This window comes from Caretta caretta, chromosome 2 (assembly GCF_965140235.1).
Source record: "Caretta caretta isolate rCarCar2 chromosome 2, rCarCar1.hap1, whole genome shotgun sequence".
Taxonomy (NCBI): Eukaryota; Metazoa; Chordata; order Testudines; family Cheloniidae; genus Caretta; species Caretta caretta.
The window spans coordinates 266,020,445-266,044,698 of record NC_134207.1 but is presented as its reverse complement, the minus strand read 5'-3'; the positions used below and the strand labels follow the sequence as shown (position 1 = coordinate 266,044,698).

The following is a 24,254-nucleotide window of genomic DNA, read 5'->3' as shown; positions in this document are numbered from 1 at the left end:
TCATATCCACTGTTCTTGTCTCCCACTCTAGCATTTGTAAACGTAGTACTCTCATAAGCTATCTATCTTAAAATGGCAAGTCCTTTTCTCCTCCCTCTCTCTGTGTGGACTTTGCTGTGAATGATTCCTAAGCTTGGTTCTCTGTCCTGAGAAAAGAGAATCACTTGTGCTGTGTTTAGTGATCTGGTCTCAACGCTGCTCTGTGTAAGGGGAATATCTCTGCCTCCCTACCAGCCTCCTGTCTCCTCACTGTATAGGAAAGGTGATTAGGTTCTGTAGTGGCCTTGGTTTCAGACTGGATTCAGTATACTAAGCCTTTATCGTGTGAAAAGGGCTGTTGGTGCTGTTCTTGTCAGCCACCTCACAGAATGATGTAGATTCCTCTGAGGCTATTGATTGCCTAAAGTTATGTCTACGCTACAAACTTCTGCTGGCATAGCTACATCAATCGGGATGTGATCCTTGGGTGACATAACTGTGGCATCAGAAGCCCGAAGTGCATCTGCAATTATACCAGCAAATCTGTGCTTTTACCAGTATGGCTTGTTTCACTCATAGAATCATAGAATATCAGGGTTGGAAGGGACCCCAGAAGGTCATCTAGTCCAACCCCCTGCTCAAAGCAGGACCAATTCCCAGTTAAATCATCCCAGCCAGGGCTTTGTCAAGCCTGACCTTAAAAACCTCTAAGGAAGGAGATTCTACCACCTCCCTAGGTAACGCATTCCAGTGTTTCACCACCCTCTTAGTGAAAAAGTTTTTCCGAATATCCAATCTAAACCTCCCCCACTGCAACTTGAGACCATTACTCCTCGTTCTGTCATCTGCTACCATTGAGAACAGTCTAGAGCCATCCTCTTTGGAACCCCCTTTCAGGTAGTTGAAAGCAGCTATCAAATCCCCCCTCATTCTTCTCTTCTGCAGGCTAAACAATCCCAGCTCCCTCAGCCTCTCCTCATAACTCATGTGTTCCAGTCCCCTAATCATTTTTGTTGCCCTTCGCTGGACTCTCTCCAATTTATCCACATCCTTCTTGAAGTGTGGGGCCCAAAACTGGACACAGTACTCCAGATGAGGCCTCACCAATGTCGAATAGAGGGGAACGATCACGTTTGCTGGTATAGCTGTGTCCACGCTAGGAGCACTTTGCTGGTATAGTATGCCAGTTTTCCTATACATATTAGGCACTCCTAGTGTAGACATGGTCTTAAACTTGCTAAGTTAATCAAAAGCATCACACTGAAAGTGAAAAGTGGCCCACTGGACTACTGCTTTATAAATGGACTTGGTCAGGTAACCGTCACTTTGGATGGGCTAGCACCAGCAGGAGAGTGAATTTGTGTGGGGGGGTGGAGGGTGAGAAAACCTGGATTTGTGCTGGAAATGGCCCACCTGATGATCACTTTAGATAAGCTATTACCAGCAGGACAGTGGGGTGGGAGGAGGTATTGTTTCATATTCTCTGTGTGTATATAAAGTCTGCTGCAGTTTCCACGGTATGCATCTGATGAAGTGAGCTGTAGCTCACGAAAGCTCATGCTCAAATAAATTGGTTAGTCTCTAAGGTGCCACAAGTACTCCTTTTCTCATTACTTTCTCATACACTGTAGCTTTGTATTAAAAACTTCGTAATGTTGTCGTTATTTGCTCATCTTTCTCTCTTTGCTGTTGTTGGGGTATTTTTAGCCAGAGCTGGTAGTGACCAACAATCTTCTGGATCTACCGCCGCCATCTCCTCCAAAACCCAAAACCATTGTCCTCCCTCCCAACTGGAAAACAGCCCGAGATCCAGAGGGGAAGATCTATTATTACCATGTGATCACAAGGTAAATGCTCACTTACCTATTCAGTGCTGATGTTCTTATTCATGTGTAAAAACTGCACCTTTATTCTGTGTTGGTGGTATTCCAAACTACTGTGCAATGTATTGACCTGTCTCTACAATGCTGTCTCTGCAAGGTGCTGCAGGAGGTAGGCTGGGGATTCGTTTAGCAGTGTCCCTCTGTCAGCACTGAGCCGATAACCCAGAATGATGTTAGGGGTCCTCTCCTTCTAGAGGTCTTAAATCATTAAAGACTCTGTGGTACTTTATGTAAGTGGAGAGGTGTTAGCCCAGCAACCTGATGAAATGTTTGGCAAACCTTTTTCATACATACAAACTTCAGCTTCAATTGGAAACAGTTTTCCTCTTATCTTCCTATCTTAAAATATGACTGGCATGTCAAGTGTAAAAGCAAAATTAGGCAGGCCAAAAAAATAATTTGAAGAGCAACTAGCAAAAGGCACAAAAACTAACAGCAAAAATATTTTGAAGTACATCAGAAGCAGGAAGCCCGCCAAACAATCAGTGGGGCCACTGGATGATTGAAGTGCTAAAGGAGCCACTCAAGGAAAACAAGGCCATTGAGGAGGACCTAAATGAATTCTTTGCATCGGTCTTCACCGTAAAGCATGTGAGGGAGATTCCCACACTGAGCCATTCGTTTTAGGTGACAAGTCTGAGGAATTGTCCCAGATTGAGGTACCAATAGAGGAGATTTTGGAACAAACTGAGAAATTAAACAGCAATAAGTCAGCAGGACTAGATGGTATTCACCCAAGAGTTCTGAAAGAACTCGGGTATGAAATTGCAGTACTAACAATTGTGGTATGTAACCTATCGCTTAAATCAGTCTCTTTACCAGATAGCTAGAGGGTAGCTGATGTAATGCCGATTTTTAAAAAAGGCTCTGGAGGCAGTCCTGGCAATTACAGGCTAGTAAACCTAACTTCAGTACCAGACAAGCTGGTTGAAACTATAGTAAAGAACAGAATTATTAAACACATAGATGAACGTGATATATTGGGGAAGAAGCAACGCCGCTTTTGTAAAGGGACATCATGCCTCACCAATCTTCTAGAATTCTTTGAGCGTGTCAACAAATGTGGACAAGAGTGAGCCAGTGGATATAGTGTACTTGGACTTTCAGAAAGCCTTTGACGGTGTGATTGGGCAACAAAATGGCAAATGAAATTTAATGTGAATAAATGTAAAGTAATGCACATTGGAAAAGATAACCCCAACTATACGTACAATATGATGGGGGCTAATTTAGCTACAACTAATCAGGAAAGAGATCTTGGAGTCATCGTGGATAGTTCTCTGAAGACGTCGACGCAGTGTACAGCGGCAGTCAAAAAAGCAAATAGGATGTTAGAAATCATTAAAAAAGGGATAGAGAATAAGACAGAGAATACCTTATTGCCCTTATATAAATCCATGGTACGCCCACATCTTGAATACTGCATACAGATGTGGTCTCCTCATCTCAAAAAAGATATACTGGCATTAGAAAAGGTTCAGAAAAGAGCAACTAAAATGATTAGGGGTTTGGAACAGGTCCCATATGAGGAGAGATTAAAGAGGCTAGGACTTTTCATCTTGGAAAAGAGGAGACTAAGGGGGGCTATGATAAAGGTATATAAAATCATAAGTGGTATGGAGAAAGTGAATAAGGAAAAGTTATTTACTTGTTCCCATAATGTAAGAACTAGGGGCCACCAAATGAAATTAATGGGCAGCAGGTTTAAAACAAATAAAAGGAAGTTCTTCTTCACACAGCGCACAGTCAACCTGTGGAACTCTGCCTGAGGAGCTTGTGAAGGCTAGGACTATAACAGGAGAACTGGATAAATTCATGGAGGTTAAGTCCATTAATGGCTATTAGCCAGGATGGGTAAGGAATGGTGTCCCTAGCCTCTGTTTGTCAGAGGGTGGAGATGGATGGCAGGAGAGAGATCACTTGATCATTACCTGTTAGGTTCACTCCCTCTGGGGCACCTGATATTGGCCACTGTCAGTAGACAGGATACTGGGCTGGATGGACCTTTGGTCTGACCCAGTATGGCCATTCTTATGTTCTATACCAAAGGCTCTTAAGCAAACTAAGCAGTCATGGGATAAGAGGGAAGGTCCTCTCATGGATCAGTAACTGGTTAGGAGATAAGGAACAAAGGGTAGGAATAAATGGTCAGTTTTCACAGTGGAGATATGTAAGTAGTGAAGTCCCCTAGGGATTTGTACTGGGACCAGGGCTATTCAACATACTCATAAATGATCTGGAAAAAGGTGTAAACAGTGAATTTGCAGATGATACAAAACTACACAAGATAGTTGTCCAAAGCAGACTCGGAGAGTTACAAAGGGATCTCACAAAACTGGGTGACTGGGCAACAAAATGGGAGATTAAATTTATTGTTAATAAATGCAAAGTAATGCATGTTGGAAAACATAATCCCAGCTATACATACTAAATGATGGGGGTCTAAGTTAGCTGTTAACATTCAAGAAAAAGATCTTGGTGTCATTTCAGTTGTCTGAAAACATCTGCTCAATGTGCAGCAACAGTCAAAAAAGCTTAACAGAACATTAGGAACTATTAGGAAAGGGATAGATAAATCAGATAAAAAAATCATAATGCCACTATATAAATCCATGGTGTACCCACATCTTGAATACTGCATGTAGTTCTGGTTGCCCCATCTCAAATAAGATATATCAGAATTGGAAAAAGTACAGAGAAGGGCAATAAAAATGCTCAGAGGTATGGAATAGCCTCCATATGAGGAGACTGGTACTGTTCAGCTTGGAAAAGAGACAACTGCGTGGGGATATGAGAGAGGTCTATAAAATCATGAATGGTGTAGAGAAAGTGAATAAGGAAGTGTTGTTACCCCTTCATATAACACAAGACCCCTGTATCACCAAATGAAATTAATAGGCAGCAGGTTTAAAACAAACAAAAGGCGGTACTGCTACTTCACACACCGCAATCAGACTGTGGAACTCCTTGCCAAAGGATGTTGTGAAGGCCAAAAGTAGAACTGGGTTGGAAAAAGGATTAGATAAGTTGATGGAGGATAGGTCCATCAATGGCTATTAGCCAAGATAGTCAGGTGTCCCTAACTAAACCTCTGGCTGTTAGAAGCTGGGGCTGGATAACAGGGGATGATGGGTCGCTTGATACATTTCCCCGTTTTATTCACTCCCGCTGAAGCATCACCGGCTATTGTTGGAAGACAGGATATTGGGCTAGAAGGACTATTGGTCTGACCCAGTATGGCCATTCTTATGTTCTTATGCTTTATGTGGTGGTTATGGTTTTTCATGGTTAATATAAGTCAGAAAAGAGGTTTGGATGGGAATTCAGTCTCTTATTTTAAGGAGAGCTAGTGTGAATTGTTCCATTAAAAAAAAATGACTCTGTTGTTGATTTGTGCTATCCCTGATTTGTGCTGGGATGTACAAGCCCCAGGTAATACCAACATAAGGAGCATTTCAGAACACCAGGCAATAGGAAGACCTTACTGATTACCTAACAAAAATTAATATTCCGTGTTTTGGGAGTCTTCATATAAAAGGAATGACATGCAATTCAGCCTTCAGCTGTTGGTATTGATACATTTAGGCAATGAATCCTCCATCAGTTGCTTTGGAAACTGCTGACTAAACCTTATTAGACTTAAACTCATAGCAGTTTTACCCCCTGGAAATGTTTTGTAGGCTCTTTTTTTAACTAGCAGCATTCTAAGGCTGATACAGTAGAGTCGTATTGCATGATTACTCGTTTTCTCACCTCTTACTTATTGGTCCATTTTTCCCTATGGGGCAGATATTAGTTTAATATTATGGCTTATGTAGTGATGGAATAAAATCCAGGTGCTCACCATTAAGTAGGTTTTTAAAATAGTGTATTAGGTTTGCAGAAGGACATTTGGTCCATTTAAACAAGCATATTTAATTTTCCACACAGTCCTCTCATAGACTTTAAGGTCGGAAGGGACCATTGTGATCATCTGGTCTGACCTGCACGTTGCAGGCCAGAGAACCTCACCCACCCATTCCTGTAATAGACCCCTAACCTCTGGGTGAGTTTACTGAGTCTTCAAATCAAGATGTAAAGACTTCAGGTTACAGAGAATCCACCATTTACTCTTCTCCCTGACCCCACCCCCAAAATAAGTTTTTGTTTGGATTGTGATGATTGTCTGGGTACTTCCATTGATGAATCAAAACCAGAACCTTCAAACCAGATGGTCCCTTTTCTTCATGGTTTCAGATACTTTGTCCATAGTGTACAGACAGCTATAAGTCCAGGCCTTGTTTGGAATCAAAAGTTAGAGATGGAAAAGACCTATGTAACATTTGGTCATTTAGTCTATCTGCCGGGACCCAGTGCAGAATAGTTCTCTCTGTTGTCCCCTTCAGGATTTTGATTAGTCTAATTTTAAATGATTCCAGTGATGGGATGGGGCTTCCAAAACTTCTGGGAGACCATTCCACAGTCAAATAGACAGCATTTTTAAGACATCTTTCCTGATAGCCTAAATTTTCCATTGCACCATTTTGTCCCATTACTTGTACTTACCGCACCTTGGATCACACTAAACAATTTCTCTCCCTTGTTGATGGATATACCCTTTCGGTGGCAATTATCTCTCATTTGTCATAATTTAGCCAAGCTTTTCCATATTAAATTAATTATTCTTCGTCAATCAATCGATCTCTCCAGTCCTTTGTTCATTCTTGTTGCACTTCTTATGAAATCTTCCCTGTTTGTCTGCATCTTTCCAGTAATGAAATGCCTAGAACTGAACACTTGATTCCAGGTGTGGTCTGACCTCATTTCTGTAGAGAAGAGACTACTACCCTCAGGCTCTGTGATGTGATGTCTCTGTACAGGCAAACCAAAACTGCACTGTTTCTGCTTACTACCATGTTGCTTTTCAAATTCATGTAATTCCTACACCTTTCAGCATTACAGTCTCCCAGGTATATGATGATTTCCCCAGATGCACTAGCTTGGAACCTCGTTTTATTTCATAAACATGTCTGTTCTGCATAATTCTCCGTCTTCACTGGCATTCATAACTACCCTATTTGGTATCATCTGTGTGTGCCATTACTGTGCTATTAGTCATTATTGATCTGGAAGAAAAGACAATGTTAAGATTAGATCTGTCCCTAATCCAGTGGCATGCTCATAGATGCCCCAACTTGAAATGCATTGCTGTTTATTGTTGACTTATTTATAATACTTTCAATGCATGTGACACTGTTCATATCCCTGTCAATTCAAAATATTATTTTCCAGGAGGTTTTTGTGAGGCACTGGTTATGTGTGATCAAAGCTGAGAGTCCTGTTTACAGTCAGTTATTTGCAAGAAGGCAATCAGGGCTGGCTTCCAAGTGTCCAGAATAGAGGCTATGATGGTAATTTCATGTGTGTGCTTCCATTACTTCAAGATATGAGTGAGACAGTTCCCTTCTTTCTCTAGGCAAACCCAGTGGGATCCTCCTACTTGGGACAGCCCCGGAGATGATGCCAGCCTCGAACATGAAGCTGAGATGGACCTTGGGACTCCAACGTACGATGAAAACCCAATGAAAGTAAGTGTGCAATCAGCAGGTGGAACGTCTCCTCTTTCACTGCTTTAAATGGAGGAGTGGAAAATTGTGTCATTCTCTAAGTCCTGTGGCCAACTAGTCTACTGTGTAGCAAATACAAGCATGTGAGAAAATTCAAATTGTTGAAAGCATGGATGTCCATATCTTATACACACTGAATATGAACAGAAGATAGTGGTGTTCTTTTAAATGTCGACTGAAAAGCTCAAATTAATGGTCTGGCCAGATGTTTCTGAAAGCTTTGTTAGTATACCATTAAACAAGGTTTTCCTTGGCCCTTTGGCATAGGAAATAGGTGAACCTTTCCAATAAGAAAATATATTAGTAGAGTATTGGCCCCCTCTAGCTCTAGAGAACACTAGTACCACCCGTTCTGTTCCATAACTGCTGAAGAAGTTTCTCTTCATTATCTGGAACTTCTCTTACGGGAGCTAGGAGGAGGCCGTGGTAGACTCCCTCTCAGACATGATAGCTTGTTTTGTTAGAGGGTGTCCCTGAAGTTCTATCTCCCCCTCCCCCCGCCAAAGAAATAAATGCCCATCTTGGGTTATATTTGACCCTGACACTTTACAAAGTCAGTGTCCTGGATCCAGTGTTTGAGTCTGGCTGAGCAAAGAGAATTATTTTGTGGTGTTGGTCTAGAAAGAATTTTTGTATGTTCATATAGATGTCATGCTCTTAAAGCTGGGCATCAGTGTGGAATCATGTTTCTGAAACTGGGGTGCTTTGCAACTCAAGAGAGAAAAGCTTACAGTTCTTCTTTGAGTGATTGCACATGTCCATTCTGTGCTAGGTGTGTGTGTGCCTCGAGCACGGTCACTGGAAACTTTTCCCTCAATGGTACATGTCAGGTTGGCTCCAGTGCCTCCTGGAGCCCCATGCTCATGGTGCCAGTATAAAGGGTCCAGCCGACCCCGCACCCCGTCAGTTCCTTCCTACCACTCATGACGGTCGCTGGAACTGCTCATTTCCCCTGTTTCTTTCCTCACTCGTTACTTATTTTTCATTTGGACTATAAATAGTGCTTGTACATAGTTTGGATGAAGATTCTGCCTTATTAGTGGTGCCAAAAAAGAAACATAAGAAGCAGCTGGCTGAGAGGGGGTGTTCCCTGACTCAGAAAAAGGCCAAGCTTGTGGAGCGCAGTGGAGTGCGACCTGAGTTAGAACCCTTGGTGTTTCTCCCTCCCCCCGATGTCAGGGACACATTCCAGATGCTCATATTTTGTGGCCATGGAGAGGACTCCTCTGTCCCATCATGCAGCACCTGACCTGGACTCTGGTACTGAGCCCATTACTGATCCTTAGGATCTAGACCTGAAGGATCCAGTTGGTGCAGAAGGAGAAGAGGAGGGCCCCCTGTTGGTGATGACTTAAATAGCTTCTGATGAGCTTTGAAGAGGGTGGCCTCAAGCTTAGGGCTGCAACTGGAGATAGTCAAAGAATCCTCCCACAGCCTCGTCGACATCTGGGCAGCGGCGAGGCCGACTAAAGTGGCTCTGCCTTTCAATGAGGCTACCATGGGACCAGTTAAAGCCTTGTGGCAAAACTCATACTCCCTGCCGCCCACCTGTGGAGAGCTGAGAAGCAGTACTTTGTTCCCACCCAAGGGTATGAGTACTTTTGCTCCCACCTCCCGCCAGGGTCCCTGGTGGTCTCGGGGGCCGCCAAAAGGGAGAGACGGGCTGCATGGAGCGACCCCTAAGACAAAGGACTCAAAGAAGCTAGACCTATTTAGTCGAAAGGTTTATTCTACAGGAGGTTTACAGCTCCGCTTCTCCAACCATCAGGCGTTGTTAGGGAGATATGACTTTAATGTCTAGAACTCCATGTCAACGTTCAGAGACTTGCTTCCCCAGGCATCCAGGCAGGATTCTACCAGTGTGGAGAAATCAGTAGCTGGGGCCTCCCTGCAGGCCACCCTGGACGTGACAGTCTCAGTGGCTAAATCCCTGGTCATGCACAGGTGTTCTTGGCTGTAGTTGGGCCTGCCAACGGAGGTCCAGCAGTCTCTCCAGAACCTTCTGTTTGAAGGAGCCTCGCTCTTCTCAGACCAGACAGATGCAAAGCTCCTTGGACTGAAGGACTCCAGAGCTCTACCTTCAGTCCCTGGGCTTTTACACCCCAGGACCCTTGGGGGAGCATTTCAAGAGTCAGCAGAGTGCCCATTTCTCCACTCTGACATCCCAACCTGCAAAAGAAATGAAGCCGGGGTTTTAAGCACAGACAGCCACCCCCATCCACCTCAGCATCTCTACCCACCCCACCCAGATACTCGGGGTGGGGTGGGGGCTCTAAACAGAGCTTTTGATGGGATGCCCGAAGGCATTATATCATTTCCCATAATGCCGGATCCTGTGTTCCCACTGTTTTCAGACTGCCTGTCCCACTTCAGCTGAGCAGGATCTCATATAACCATAGACCTTTGGGTGCTGAGTACTGTAGGGATGGGTTATATTCTTCAGCTTGTTTCCACCCCTTGGTCGCACCCTCCCTCCCTGTCCCTCTCCAGAGACCTACACACAAGCAACTCTTAGCCCTGGAGGTGCATGCCCTCCTCCGAGTGGGAGCTGTGGAGGAGAATCCTCAGAATTTAAGAGGGAGGGGGTTTACTCTATTTCCTAATTCCCAAAACCAAAGATGTCAGGCCTATCTTAGACCTGCACCATCTCAAAAGGCTGAAGTTCCACATAGTCTCCTTGGCCACCATCATTCCCACCCTGGATTTGAGGGACTGGTATGCTGCTCTCTATTTGAGAGGCGCCTATTTCTACATCACAGTTTTCCAAGGACACAGGTTATTCAGGTTCATTGTGAATCAGGCCCACTACCAATTTGCTGTTCTTCCATTTGACCTGTTGGCAGCCCCATGGATTTTTATGAAATGCATGGCGGTACTGGTGGCCTTCTTGAGAAGACGAGGGGTACAAGTGTACCTGTATCTCAACAACAGGCTTGTCAAAGGCCAGTCCAAGGCTCAGCGTCTGCCTCATTCAGTCAACCTTTCAGGCATTGGGCTTGCTATTAAACAAAAATCTACCCTCAGCCCAGTGCAGAGGATCAAGTTTATTGGAGCAGTGCTCAACTCCACCCAGACCAAGGCCTTCCTCCCAGAAACCCACTTCCAGCTGATAGCGTCATTAATAGCACAGGTCAAGGCCCACCCTCTCACAATGGCACATTTCTGCCTCAGACTTCTAGGTCACATGGCATTGTGCACATACGTAGTGTGGTATGCAAAGCTACACCTCTGACCCTTTCAAGCTTGGCTGGCCTCAGTGTTCTCACCGAACCGCCACCACTTGGACTCCGTGCTCTCTGTACCTCCTCTGGTCCTCGCCCCCTCTTGATGGGCTGCACAGACGTTCCCTTCATCAGGCTCCAGTCTTCCATATCCCTAGTCTTTTGGATGTGTCTGAGCTAGGGTGGGTGGGGCTCGCCTGGGGCACCTCAGGACCCCGGGGCCTTTGGGTCCAGAAAGAGCTATCATCACATATCTTTGTCAGAGAACTCGGCGCAATCCGCCTAACCGGTCAGGTGTTCCTACCGCACATCGCAAACGAGCATGCTAGTGCTCACGGACAACACGGCAGCCATGTACTACCTCAGCAGGCAGGGAGGGGCTTGTTCTTCCCCCCTGTGTTGGGAAACTATTCACTTAAGGGAGTTTTGCATAATGCACTCAATCCACCTCGAAGCTCCTCACCTTCGGGGGGCCCAGAACGAACTGGCAGATCACCTCAGTAGGTCTTCCCCTGGTCATTGTGAGTGCTTCCTCCATCCCGACATAGTGAGGGTCGTTTTCCAGCAGTGAGGGACTTTCCCATATAGGCCTGTTTGCGACCAGACACAACAAGAAATGTCACCACTTTTGTTCCCTGCAAGGCCACAGCCCAGGCTCGCACACAGACGCTTTCTTGCTCCCTTGGACAGAGCATCTTGTTTACAATTCCCCCCCATTCCACTTGTGCACAAGGACCCAGTCTGGCCCCATTGCCACTGGTTTGCCACACTGCTAGGTCTTTTAGAAGCGACTCCAATACCACTCCCTCTCCTCCTGGACCTGATCTCACAGGACCATGGTTTAATGCTCCATCCAAACCTCAGCACCCTCCACCTGACAGCTTGAAAGCTCCATGGCTGAATCCCATGGAGTTGGTCTGTTCAGAGTAAGTCCGCCAGGTCCTTCCAGGTAGCAGGAAACCCTCTACCAGAGCTATATACCTCACCAAGTGGAAGTGCTTTTCCATTTGGACCTCCCAGCCATACGATAGTCTCTGGAGACTGTTCCTGGAGTATCTGCAACATCTAAAACAGCAAGGTCTGGCAATACCGTCAGTTAAAGTACACCTTGCAGCGATCTCAATGTTCCACCCTCCAGTGGATAGCTAATCAGTTTTCTCGCATGAAATGTCCATCTGCTTCCTGAAGGCCTAGAAAGACTATACTCTCAGATTCTGGAGTCCATTCCCCTGGGAAACCTAAACCCCATCTGATCAAAACTCATGGGCCCCCTGTTTGAGCTGCTGGTTACTTGTTCCCTATAATACCTTTCCCGGAAAGTGGCCTTTCTGGTGGCTATTACTTTGGCCAGAAGGGTCTTAGAGATTTGGGCCCTTACGTCAGAACCACCGTACACGGTCTTCTTTAAGGACAAGATACAGTTATGCCCCCACCCTGCATTCCTCCCAAAGGTAGTTTTGTAGTTTCACAGTAATCAGGCAATTTTCCTGCTGGTTTTCTTTCCGGAACCTAACGCAAACAGGGAGGAACAACATGTCCAAACACTGCATGTTAAATGTACTCTAGTGCTCTATTTTGAGAGGACAAAACCATTCTGTAGATCCGTTGTGGCAGTAGCAGACAGGATGCAAGGCCTTCCCATCTCACTTCAGAGGCGCTCAACCTGGATTACAGCATGCATTCGCACGTGCTACGAGCAGGCAGGGGTCCCGCCAGCAGCTGTCTTGACTGTCCATTCTACAAGGGTGCAAGCTTCTTCAGCAGTGTTCCTGGCCCAGGTCCCTATCCAGGACATGTGCAGAGCAGCAACTTGGTCATCAGTGCACACATTTTCTTCCTGCTACACCATCACCCAGCAGGCCAGGGATGATGCCGGGTTTGGTCGAGCCATGTTACAATCAGTATGTCCATAAACTCTGATCCCACCACCTGCATTACTGCTTGGGAGTCACCTAATGGGGAATGGACATGTGCAAGCACTCGAAGAAAAAAAATGTTACTAACCTTTCCATAACTATTGTTCTTTGAGATGTGTTGCACATGTCCATTCTACGACCTTCTACGACCCACCCTCTGACCTCTCTGTTGGAGTTGGCTTGCAAGAGGGAACTGAGAAGGGTACGGGGTCAGCTGGTCCCTTTATACCAGCGACATGAGAGCACGGCACTTGGGGGCATTAGAGCCAACCCCACGGGTACCACTGAGGGGAATATTTCTGGGGACTGTATCGAAGCGCGCCCACACCTAACACAGAATGGACATGTGCAACACATCTCGAACAACTGTTACAGAAATGTTAGTAACTGTTTTTTGGGGACAAGGTCATAGATAGTATCCTCAAAAGGGAGACTCTGTCTATCCCAAAAGAGGCAGCCTGAATTCAGTGGGCAGAGCACAAGATTTAGGAGGCAGGAGACGGGGGTTCTGTTCCTGGCACTGCCACTGACCAGCTATGTAACCTTGGGCATGTCAGTTATTCTCTCAGTGCCTTTGTTTCTCCATGTCTGAAATGGGGATGATTCTTTGTAAAACACACTGAGATCTATAGAGGAAGTGTGATATAAAGCTAATGTGATACTGAGAGTATATAGAATTTAACATTGAGTGGCAGTCCTTTCAGCACACTTAATTTTTTTTCTCCCCTGCTGAATATACCTTCCAGGTTTCACTGATCACCGAGCCCACCTTACTGGCCCATTTAGAGTTTTTTAAAAGCTGCTATTTAGCTTTATAGTTAAGCACTGTTCTATAAATACATAGTTTGACTGCTCTTACTTCAAAAGCTGATGGTTTTTAACTCTCCCAAAGGAGCCATTATTGCCTGTATTGTTAGAGCATAAGGGATTGTAAATCCAAGGATTGTCTGTCATATATGAAGCTGAGTGTTAAAAATGTGTAGCAAATTCCCACTGAGAAAGTAACTTCACTTGCAAAGCAAACAAAGAGGCTAGTTGGCTTGGTTTTTAACATCCCATGGCCTATGTCCAAGGTCTCAGTGAGGATCTGAAATCAACTTTTTTCTTTTCTTGCACTCTTACACTTTAAACAAATGAGGGTAAAAAGGAGACCTGTGTCAAGGTGCACTGGAGAGCGTGTTTTATTGCGTTATAGCATCATAGAATCATAGGACTGGAAGGGACCTTGAGAGGTCATCTAGTCCAGTCCCCTGTGCTCATGGCAGGACTAAGTTATAACTTCCTGGAAATGGTTTACTATGGACATAGCCCCTAAACCTGTTGACTGTAGAATGTTGCTATATGTTCAGAAAAACTCAGCATCCAGAAGCTCTCTTTGAAAACACAACAAAACTTATCAACTTCCATCTTTCTAGCCCCCTCACAATCCTGAAAACTCTCAGCCCAACCTCCTGTTCAGACTATTCCCTCTCTCTACCTACTGTTGCTGGTCACCCCCGGCCCCCTTTCTATCTTCCATGGTAATGCACTGCTAGTTAACCCATCTTCTCCCTGCTAGTTGCCCACACAGTGCTCAAGTCACGAACTCTCAGATACATGGGAAGCACCAGGTGAAGTTCACTGTGGGTTTCTGTTGCTTATATTACCGAGACGTCTAGGATTGGGCCCTGTTGTTCTAGGCACTGTACAAACATAGAGATAGATTTTGTGCCTGCCATGAAGAGCTCTGCTCTAAGCAGGAGTAGCCTTGTCCCACTTCACTTCTACTATGGAGACTTTCCTCAGCCTCATGTACAAATGTCCGTAGGGCTCTCCTAAAAGCCCTTGAAAACGTCCAGTTGCTAGGTGTTGCCACCTGGAAAGAAGCCAGGGTCCTAGGGGGTTAATAAAATCCATGTGTTTTTTCTCTCTAAGTATTATAGCATTCAGCACTCTGTTATAAATATCTAATTTGCAAATGTTTACTCCCTTGCGAAAAAGAACACCACAAAAATAATGAGCAAGAACTTGGTATACAACTGCTCAGCTGTGGAGCAGTTAGTTTTGCAAATTGACAAAGAAATCCATCAGGCCATTTTAACTACTTTGCTGTTGGTTCTGTATCCCATCGGCTGCATTTGCTTTCGACTGGCATCCATGGAATGTCAAGACATTCCTGGTATGGTAGGCAGCAGTCGTCCCTTAAAATAGATGAGTTGTAAAGATACAACACATCTTGTCGTTTCTGGTTCTCTTTTGCCTGTGTAGTTTTTTAAAAAAGGCAATTGTGTACATTTTCAATGCAGGGGGTTTCCAGTGTGACTTAACTAACTCCCTGCACCACACCATTTTGAAAATGTCTACCTTTAAAGTAGTTAGTGTGATGGACAAAAGGATTAAAAATTCTATAAATTAATTTCCTTTATGAATGCTCTTGATTTTTAAAATTGAAAGAAATGTTAAATTTGCACTTTTTCACCATTTATATAGTTGCATTTAACTCAGCCTGAAAACAGTAAGAAGTCTAATCAATTTACCTTTTGTTTAAAATCTGATTCTGGTCAATTTTGTTTTCTTGTTTACCTGTATTAACCCAATCCTGCTCTATGTAGGTTGCAAACAGCACAGGAAAATTGTTGCATCCAAACCAAAAGCATGCTTTCCATCTAAACTTAAAAGGATGTTCATAAAGACATTTCAATTAAGTTTTGTAAAATATTTATTAAACAAAACCTTTATCTTAAATCCTCCTAGTGTCCCTTTTAATTAGAATACGTTAGTTTGTCTACTTGAAAATAAAGGCCTCGCTGTTCCTGAGAATGAGAAATGAATTGGAAAAAGTGATTGCTCTTTGTTCTGATCCATCAAACTCTGGAATCTGTGATGTCTGAATCTTGCCTTTAGGTAGTAACTTAATGGTGCCTGGACTAACAAGGTTAGGGACACTTCCTATTGTAAATGGAAAAGGACCTGATCTGCATTAATTTGTATTAGGAATGGGTCCTTTTGTAAATCAGGATATTTCGTTTGGGTCAGAGGCAGTCATAATTTTAAAGGATTGATAGTTTTTAGTCTCTGTATTAAACATATAATGAATAGATTGCACTTTACTTTCAAGAACAGTATGATAAAATACACGTATGTGCTGTTGGTAAAAGATAACCATTAAAAATGGGGAAATGGTCATTAAAAAATATATACAAAGTTTTGGAATATATAATCAATAGACTAGATGGTGTTGAAGGGACACCAACTTAAAAATCATATCTGTTTTGATTTACCTAGTATGGATGCCTTAAATTACAGTAACAAAGTCGGGGGGGGGGGGGGGGGAAATGTTCTGTATTTTTCCAATTTTTCTGTACATTTGGCAGAACTTTGTGCATTGTCAGTTTCACTGTTTCTCCTGCACAGTTTTTCCTGTTAGTGTGGGTCTTTCATGCATCAACAGGAGTTCCTCCTCCTCCTCCCCAAAAAAGCAGCCTTGACATTTTTTTTAAAATATAGGACAGTGAAATTGTAAAGCCACAGAAACTGGTAGGGAGACCATGGGCAGCTGAAGGTACTATTAGTTTGCATCTTGAAATTGGCTAGGTTTCAGGTTGATTGCATTCCATTAAAATTTTCAACATTTTGTGCTGTGCTATCTCACCAAATTAGACTCTTTTGCTGCTGTTAGAGAGCTTTGCTGTAAAATGAAAGACTTCATGCCATGTTTCAAGATGACACTGCTTCAGCATCACACTGACATCATGGTGCATTGTAAGTGCTGATATATGGCTTGTCAGTATTTTACATTCGCTTTTATGAAAGGCTGCAGCTGTAAAAGACAGGCTAAATTTTACTTTATGCACTTATAATCCAAAAAATTTGGAATTCATTGTAATAATATTACTAATGCTGACTTCAGTTGAAATAAATGTGGGTCTGATGCTTGTTTCTCTGGGAATTTCACTGTAAATTAGGTCAGGTTTGCCAGTGCACATGTAAGTGAGCACAGAGGAGTGGTACAACCACTGATATAATTAATCTCCACCTACTCTTGGTGAATTCATCAAAATTAAATCAAGATCTTAGTTGTTTTAGTAGATTCTGTTTAGTCGTGATTATTAGACATAATTGGAGGAAATCTTCTGGAGTTCATTATGTCAATGTCATATTTAGAATTCACTTTCTTTTATTTAAGAAGAACAAACTTCTGTTATGCATCTAGTGCAAAATATACAACATTTGTCACCTGTCTAAAGACATGAAATTGCACTATCTTAAGGAACTGAATGTTGTAATTAAAATCAAGGTAAATTTCATGAGGGCTGGAAAATGGGAGCTGTGTGTTTAATACAGTATTTATATGGGTAACTGCCCTTCCTCTCCCAAGTCTTTTGAAAAGTTCTGTGAAGTTCATTTTTAGTACCCATGTTGTTGTAGGTATGTGAAATCTCTGTGAGAGACCTTATGTAGGGCTGTGGGATCCAGTGTCATCTTTATGCTGATGATGCTCCGCTCAACATCTCCTTTTCATTGGACCCAGACAGATGTTCCCTTGCTCTGTATCTGACAGATATGGACTTGGGTGCTCAATGTGGAGAAGACCAAAGTGATACTGTTTACCAGAGGGAAGCATTCTGAGCATCTGGCAAAGTCTCTCCTTCAGTTGAAGGAATTTGCATCCTTGTAAAGGTAGTTAGCAATCTTGAACTCCTACTTGAGCCCTCTCTACTCCGAGTATTGGCCAGAAAAACCTTCTGTGGTTTACAACTAGCTAAGAAGGTAAGTCCCTTGCTCTCAGGTGTGGAACTTACTACAGTCAAATACTCCATGGCTCTAAATTATTGCCACACACTATGCCTTGGCTAACCTTAAGCCATGTTTTGTTTTATGACAGTGTATTGCTTAGTCACTAGAAAGTGTTTTAACTTTTTCCTTTTACAGACATGCCTTTTTGTTGTCTGTATTAGAAATAGCAATGTGTTTACAAACATTCAAACTGAATGCTGTCCCGTTCTTGCTTAAGACACAGGCTGTCCACATTCAGTAACAAGCGTTCAGAAGTAGACACATTCCCACTTACTCTGGTTTTGTACCTTTTGGGGTAGGAACTAGGATCAAATTTCAGACACCATTCAAGCTCTTTCTCATCTAGAGTCAGTGCTCTTTCTGCTGAGGAGTAGTGGTGCCGCAGTCCTTGGTCTGATTAGCTTGTTACCTTGCATCACTGCTCTGTGCCGTGGGGTGAGACGCAGAGGCATAATTCTGGAATATTGGCAGTAATGGATGTGGCGTTGATGACAGATGGTCTTCACCAATGGTTATTTCCCCTCTTTGATTCATTTGACCCACAAAGGAAGGCTTGACCAGATTGTACATCTACTCATTTTGTTAATAAACCCAGAGCCCAAAGGTGGCTGCATTTCAGTGGTGGGCAAAGCAAACCCTCTGTGTAGTTTGCATATCAATTTAAGTGCTTTATCCTTGGTTGAAAGATGCTGTAGATGCATTAAAGCATGGTTATTATCATTACTTCAATTCATCTTTCATAAAAAATTATTTTGAAGTCTGCTGTGTTGCTCCCACCTCTTTCATTCTCTTTGAAGAAGCAGGAGTCAAGGACGGATTTCGTTCTTGCTTTAAAGGATGAGTTTGTGCCTTTGGGAAGTAGCAGTTAAAATACCTAGGATTTATTTATATATATATATATTTTTTTTTAAGGTGTTTGTCTGTATTTAATACATCAACCCTTGTATTTCCAGCCCACTATATTAATGTCTCCTGTACTACAGTTCTAGAAGGCTACCCAATAGTTACAGTAACGTGGTGGTTCCTTCTATCTTCTTGTTTGCCTTGTCTTCCTTTAAAAGAAGGTGGAGGACATCAACAGGCATGGGGTCCCCCTTCTGACTTTCTTGGTGTATTTGGTGCTCCTACCTTCCAGTTTCCAGGATCTCCCTTTCAACTGACCACGCTGACCTGTTCCCTCCCTCACGTGCTAGTCTCTTCCGTTTCATCGCCTCTTCGTTTACAACCCTGACCTTTCTCCCCCTGTTTCCTTCTCTCAGGTTCCTGACTACCATCTTCTTTGCCCCTCTTGCTCCTCAAGACCAGCTGGTGCTGTTAACTCAGCTCTACAGCATTTCCATTTAACCCATCGCCCACTGATACAAGATTAAGGAATCTGAATCTCGTCAGAGTGCTCTTTTTTCATATTACATATTACGGGTATAGTGTGCAGCACTGGAGTGTATGTGCACTCCATTTTCCTGCTAGGCAGGAATCCAATCAAGGTAGAGCTTACTTGTCAATTAGGAAGACGTTGGAGTGATGTAAACAACAAATCCTGTGTCCTGTGCTGAAATACAAGCCTCTGATACTATTTCTAATACAACTATGATTCTCGCATTTCAGGTTTCAGAGTAACAGCCGTGTTAGTCTGTCTTTGCAAAAAGAAAAGGAGTACTTGTGGCACCTTAGAGACTAACCAATTTATTTGAGCATGAGCTTTCGTGAGCTACAGCTCACTTCATTGGTATGCATCCGATGAAGTGAGCTGTAGCTCACGAAAGCTCATGCTCAAATAAATTGGTTAGTCTCTAAGGTGCCACAAGTACTCCTTTTCTTCTCGCATTTCAGTTACTGTCTGCAACGTCCTTCTCTCTGGCCTTGACAAAGGCAGTCATGCCCCGCTGATATCCATTCAGAAGGCTGCTGCAAAGACCACTTTCCTAGCCCTGCTTTGACCATGTCACCTTCTCTTTGCATCCCTTCACTGGCTCCCTCTTCTCTCTTGTATCAGACATAAGCTACTTGTCTTCACTTTCAAGGCCATTCACGACCTATCCCTACCCTCCCTATTATTTCTCATTCAGTGTTGAAAGATCAGCTTCCCATCTGATAGGCCTATGATGCTAGCCTCCATTGTCATCTTGTTACATTTTCAAACAAGCACCTTTGTGCTTTCTCCCACGTTGCCGCTCATTCCCGGGAGAAGTTCCCCATCAACATCTCCAACGCCCTCCTCAGAACTCTCCTTTGCTGTGAAGCCTGTCAGAAAAGTGACAACAGCTAGGCTGTTAGTGTGCAGAGACCACTACCAATGATACTGACCAGTATTGTCTCATTTCCTTGTACTCCCATGTTGGTCTGTCTATCCCTCTGTTGTTTTCTTGTGTTATATGTAGATTGTAAGCTCCTTGGAGCAGGGACTGTCTTTGTGTTCTGCGTTTGTACAGTGCCTAGCACAGTGGCATCCTGATCCATGTCTAGGGCTCCTAGGCACTTTTGCAATAAAAAGGAATCTAAGCAAGTTTCTGTACTAAAAGAAAAAATACACTGAGATTAAAGATAATAAAGTTAACATTAATTTTATTTCTCACAGCTTGCAGCTTGAGATTTTTTTCTCCCTCTGATTTGATTCTTTCATTTGATGAGCACGGACTTCAATCCATCCTGCATGTTTCAAAACCAGCTGCAATTAACCAAGATGATCATGTTTTAACTTCAACTTATGTATCATGTTTGATTTGCCAAATCTGGAACATGTGCAACAGTCCCTTCACCCTCACAGTTCTGGGGAATAGTATTTGCTAGCTTGCAGCTACTAGAGAGCCACTGGGCTGCAAAATATTTGTCTGTAGATTTGAAGCAAAACAAAAGTTGTTTGTGTTGATTTTAATTTCTTGGCACCAGGATGGTAGATTTAAGAGTATTTTGATCCTTAAATTGTAATTTTAAATTTTCATATGTAAAATGTAACTTGCAGTATAACTACCATCCTATCACAAGTTTAAAAGCTGCTATAGTACATGCTCTTTGTATTCCAGGTGCACTGGATCAGAGCCACATCGTGTTAGGTGCTGTCTAAACAGAGTGAAAAGACAGTCTATAATTTAACGTAAGGCAAGAAGTGGGTGAAACCAACAATAGAAAGGAGTGGGGGGATGGAGAATGAGGGAGAGAGTAATGAGACAGTGAGTTCATCTAAGGCCTTCTGTGCACAGCTAAATTATTTCCTGTTGGTTAAGACCATTGTCAAGTTGGGTTCATCTGTGTGACTAAACCACTTGTCAGCGTTCATTTAATAATTCCCCCTGCTGTGCTTATTTAACACAAGAGACTCTCTTCTTCCTTGCCTCAATCTTCATTTCAAAAGAGGGCAGGTGCTAAGAATAGCCTTGGCATGTCCCTTCCAAAATGCCAGCTCTCACAAGCAGAGCAGCTTGCTTTCATCTTGTGCAGAAAAGGGTCATGTTTGAGGCACAGGAGCCATGAATGGTTCTCCAGGGAAGAATCCAACATTCCACTGCAGGGAGCTCTGAGCAGGTTTCAGCTGCACATTGTTATTTTCTTTGGTTTAAACAAACAAAACAAACTCATCTCTGTTCTGCGTGTTCCTTCCCTTCCTTCCTTCCTTCCTTCCTTCCTTTTCAGCTGGGTCCTGTCTATGCTACAGATTGAGTCTGTAACCAGGTAGGGTTATGGCTGGTTTTGAACATGGTTTGTGTCCACATACAACATGGTTAATACTTTGTTTGTTAGTATCCATGGCAGCTAAATGTTCTACCCTTGCCATAGGCTTAGACTGATGCGTGGTTGTCTACCTATAATTGGTTTGGCACACTGTGTTTTGAAGTGCACACAGGACCCACTGATTGTATCTAGGCAATTGGTTTGGCCAGTCCTCCTTCCTCCCAGTCCCCCCTATGGTAGGACACCATAAAGTATATTACCTTGTGTGATTCTGGTGCTACTCTGCTTGCGTGTCCTCCAGAACCTGTCCGCTAATGAGGCTGTGAGACGGCTGCACAGATTTTTTCCCCCTGTGCAGTGATCCAAACGCAGGTAAGATGTTAGGCTTAGAACAAATAGGCGTTGACACATTTGTGTCATGGGAAAACCTTGTTGTGAGGACACAACCATGTAACTGGGTCAGAGGAGTGTCACGTATTGGTTTGAAAAACACATTTGTATCTGTAGAGTAGATCGGATCTAAGATTGCAACATGAACATTTAAGCAGAACGGGATTTTGAATTATTGACAAAACTTTACATTGAAATTTTGTTCTTAAAAAAGGGGTGATTGTTTAGAGAAAATTTCAGTGACAAATTCATCCTGTTTTCTAGTCAGCTTAACAACTGGTTGAAAAAAATTAAATTTAAAGTTTTTGTAAACACAGAGAAGTTTTTTATGCAAGATGTTCATATTTTTCAAACAGCTCTCCAGTTAAGCAAATCAAATAATGCCCAAAACATCACTTTCCCAACCCAAAACCAAACTCAGATCCCATTTTTGCATAGTAGTAAGTGTAGAAAGTGACCTTTTCTTTATGCTCTCTGCAGAGAAGCCCTCTCAATAAATTAGACAATCTAAGAAATTCTTTGAACTATTTTGTATTTATTGGCTGATCGAGAGTAGGACCTCATGCCTTAGGAGTTTTGCAGTACTTCAGTTTTCTTACTTATGTGTGTGAGTGGAAACGGTCAGATCAGCTAAGAGTCAGACTCGGAGAACTGATGCCGTATGCATATCTTGACATGGTGGACTGCAGACCAGCAACAGACAAAGCTTGTGGGAGACAACTGCACCAAGCTTTGCTTTTCCACTTTCTCCTGGTGGTCCCTCGTCTCGTCTTTAACCTTTCATTGATTCTGATCCTGTGTAGTTACAAAGCTTCATCCCTGTACAGCTCTGGCCTACTGCAGTATTTGCCATTCCAGTCTCAAGGTTCTTTTGCCCCCTGCCATTCCCACAGAATCAAAGAAGTGTGGGACTGAAGGGACCTCAGGAGATCACCTAGTCTAGTCCCTTGCACTCCAGGCAGGACTAAGTAATAGCTAGACCATTCCTGACAAGTGTTTGCAAATGCACTTCATTCTTGACATGCAACACCATGATTCTAGTCCCAGTTCTCATCTTCCTCAGCCCAGTGGTGAAGCTATTGTATCTTACTTGACTGGCAGTAACAGCTTAGTATTCCAGTCCTGGGCACCTCTTAAACAGAGACTGTCAACTGTCTAGTGGGCTTTTTGTTTCTAACAAAATGTCATTAGCAGCTAAGACACTATTGTCAAACTTGTGATCTAAGCCCAGCTCCCTAGGTGTGAAAAGCAACTGCATGAACTGTCCAGCTGGAGATTTCTAATGCAGTTGTCTTTGGGCACAAAGTAAAAGGACAACAACTTATTTTAACTTGAATTTTTCAAGCACCTCTGTGACTTAATGTAGGTATTTCTTCCATCCACACCACCAACTATTGTGTGAGGTAGGTCATATCTATACTGGGGATCTCTGTACTGGTGTAGTTATCCTAGTGCAAACCCTCCAGTGTAGATTCATGGGGTTGATTCTGTTTTGAACAAGGGTAAGTTATGCCAATGTAAGTGCTGATTTCCCACTTGTGTGGCACAGTTATGCTGGGTGTTTGCCCTCTCATAGCTACACCAGTACAAATATCCCCATGATAGACAAGCCCTTCATCATGAAAACTTGCCACTACTGAATGTAGCTGGAGTAATTAGAACCAGAATAAGATCTGTGAATATTATCATCTCCTCCTGAAGGGAGTTCTAGAGTCTTGGACCAGCTGCCAAGAAAGTTCTGTCCTCCCTCTTCTACCCCCCAAATTTAACCCTTAAGGATGTCTGTTTCCTAGTTCATAGCTGTCAGAGTAAATAACACATTGCCCAAAAATCTTCACTCCTGGTCTCTTGCACTCACTCACCCATGTGGTTAAAAACTCATCCCAACTCCCTGCTTCATATAATATCACCTCTGTAAAAGGCCATGGTCTTCCAATGCATTTTGTGTATAGCATCTCAACTTAAGGTATTTTTAGAAAAAAATCCCCCCACCTTTGTTTTTCCCCCCAGGATCCATTAATGTCTCAAGATGGAAGCATAGAAGGTACACCAAATGCTTATAAGGTATTGCTTGCTTTTTCTGTCTATTACTGTACACATACTCTCTGCATGTGCTTGTATTTATACATTTTCTCCCTCATGCTAACGGGGTCTGTCATAGGAGACATCTGTGGTTTCTCTTCATGCCAGCTGTCAGTAAGGATTGGGGTGATAAACAAGGGATGGGCTGGTCTTGTGGTTAACAAGGACTGAGAGCAAAGGAGTTCTGGGTTGTATTTATGACAGTGACTTTGGCCAAGTCACTTAACCTCAGTGTCTCAGTTTCCCCACCTGTAAAAAGGACCTATACCTACCTCCCAGGAGGGTGGTGAGGCTTAATCCATTAAGGTTAGAGAAGTACCATGAGAACCCTGCATAGAAGGCTCTGTAGAAATGTGAAGCATTTTCTGATTGGTTACTGGATCCAGTGGCTTTCCATCCCTTTCCGTTTTCTCCAAGCCAGAATCAGTGGAAACTTCTTTCAACGCTTTTGCTTTGAGGAGCTGTTTGTTCTAGTATTAAATATAACTACCAGACAAATGCATTTCAATTCTGCTAATGTTCAGTCTCAGATCATTTTCTGTCCCTGTGTGCAGAACATGGAAGGAAATTTACTCATTTTCAGGGTACTGAGGGATTATAGAAACCTTAGAGAAATAATAAAGGTGGCAAAAGGTGGTTCTTAGAGTTGATAATCAGAGCAAACAGTTACCTGTTGGTTGTTAGTTGGGCCATATCATGTGAGTCCTTGGAATGAAGGATACTGTATCTCGTTTA

At 43.1% G+C, this 24,254-nt stretch overlaps 1 protein-coding gene across 4 annotated transcripts in view; it reads left to right on the top strand.

Annotated features, from left to right (window-relative positions):
- SETD2 (SET domain containing 2, histone lysine methyltransferase) overlaps positions 1–24,254 on the top strand; it is a 149,618-nt gene that overhangs the window by 105,649 nt on the left and 19,715 nt on the right. For 3 of the 4 annotated variants that reach the window (XM_048837340.2, XM_075126077.1, XM_075126076.1), the window contains exons 17-19: positions 1,687–1,826; positions 7,318–7,429; positions 23,448–23,501. In XM_048837340.2, coding sequence (XP_048693297.2) covers positions 1,687–1,826; positions 7,318–7,429; positions 23,448–23,501 — 306 coding nt within the window. The remainder of the gene's footprint in view (positions 1–1,686; positions 1,827–7,317; positions 7,430–23,447; positions 23,502–24,254) is intronic. The other variant, XM_075126078.1, reaches the window with a different exon arrangement.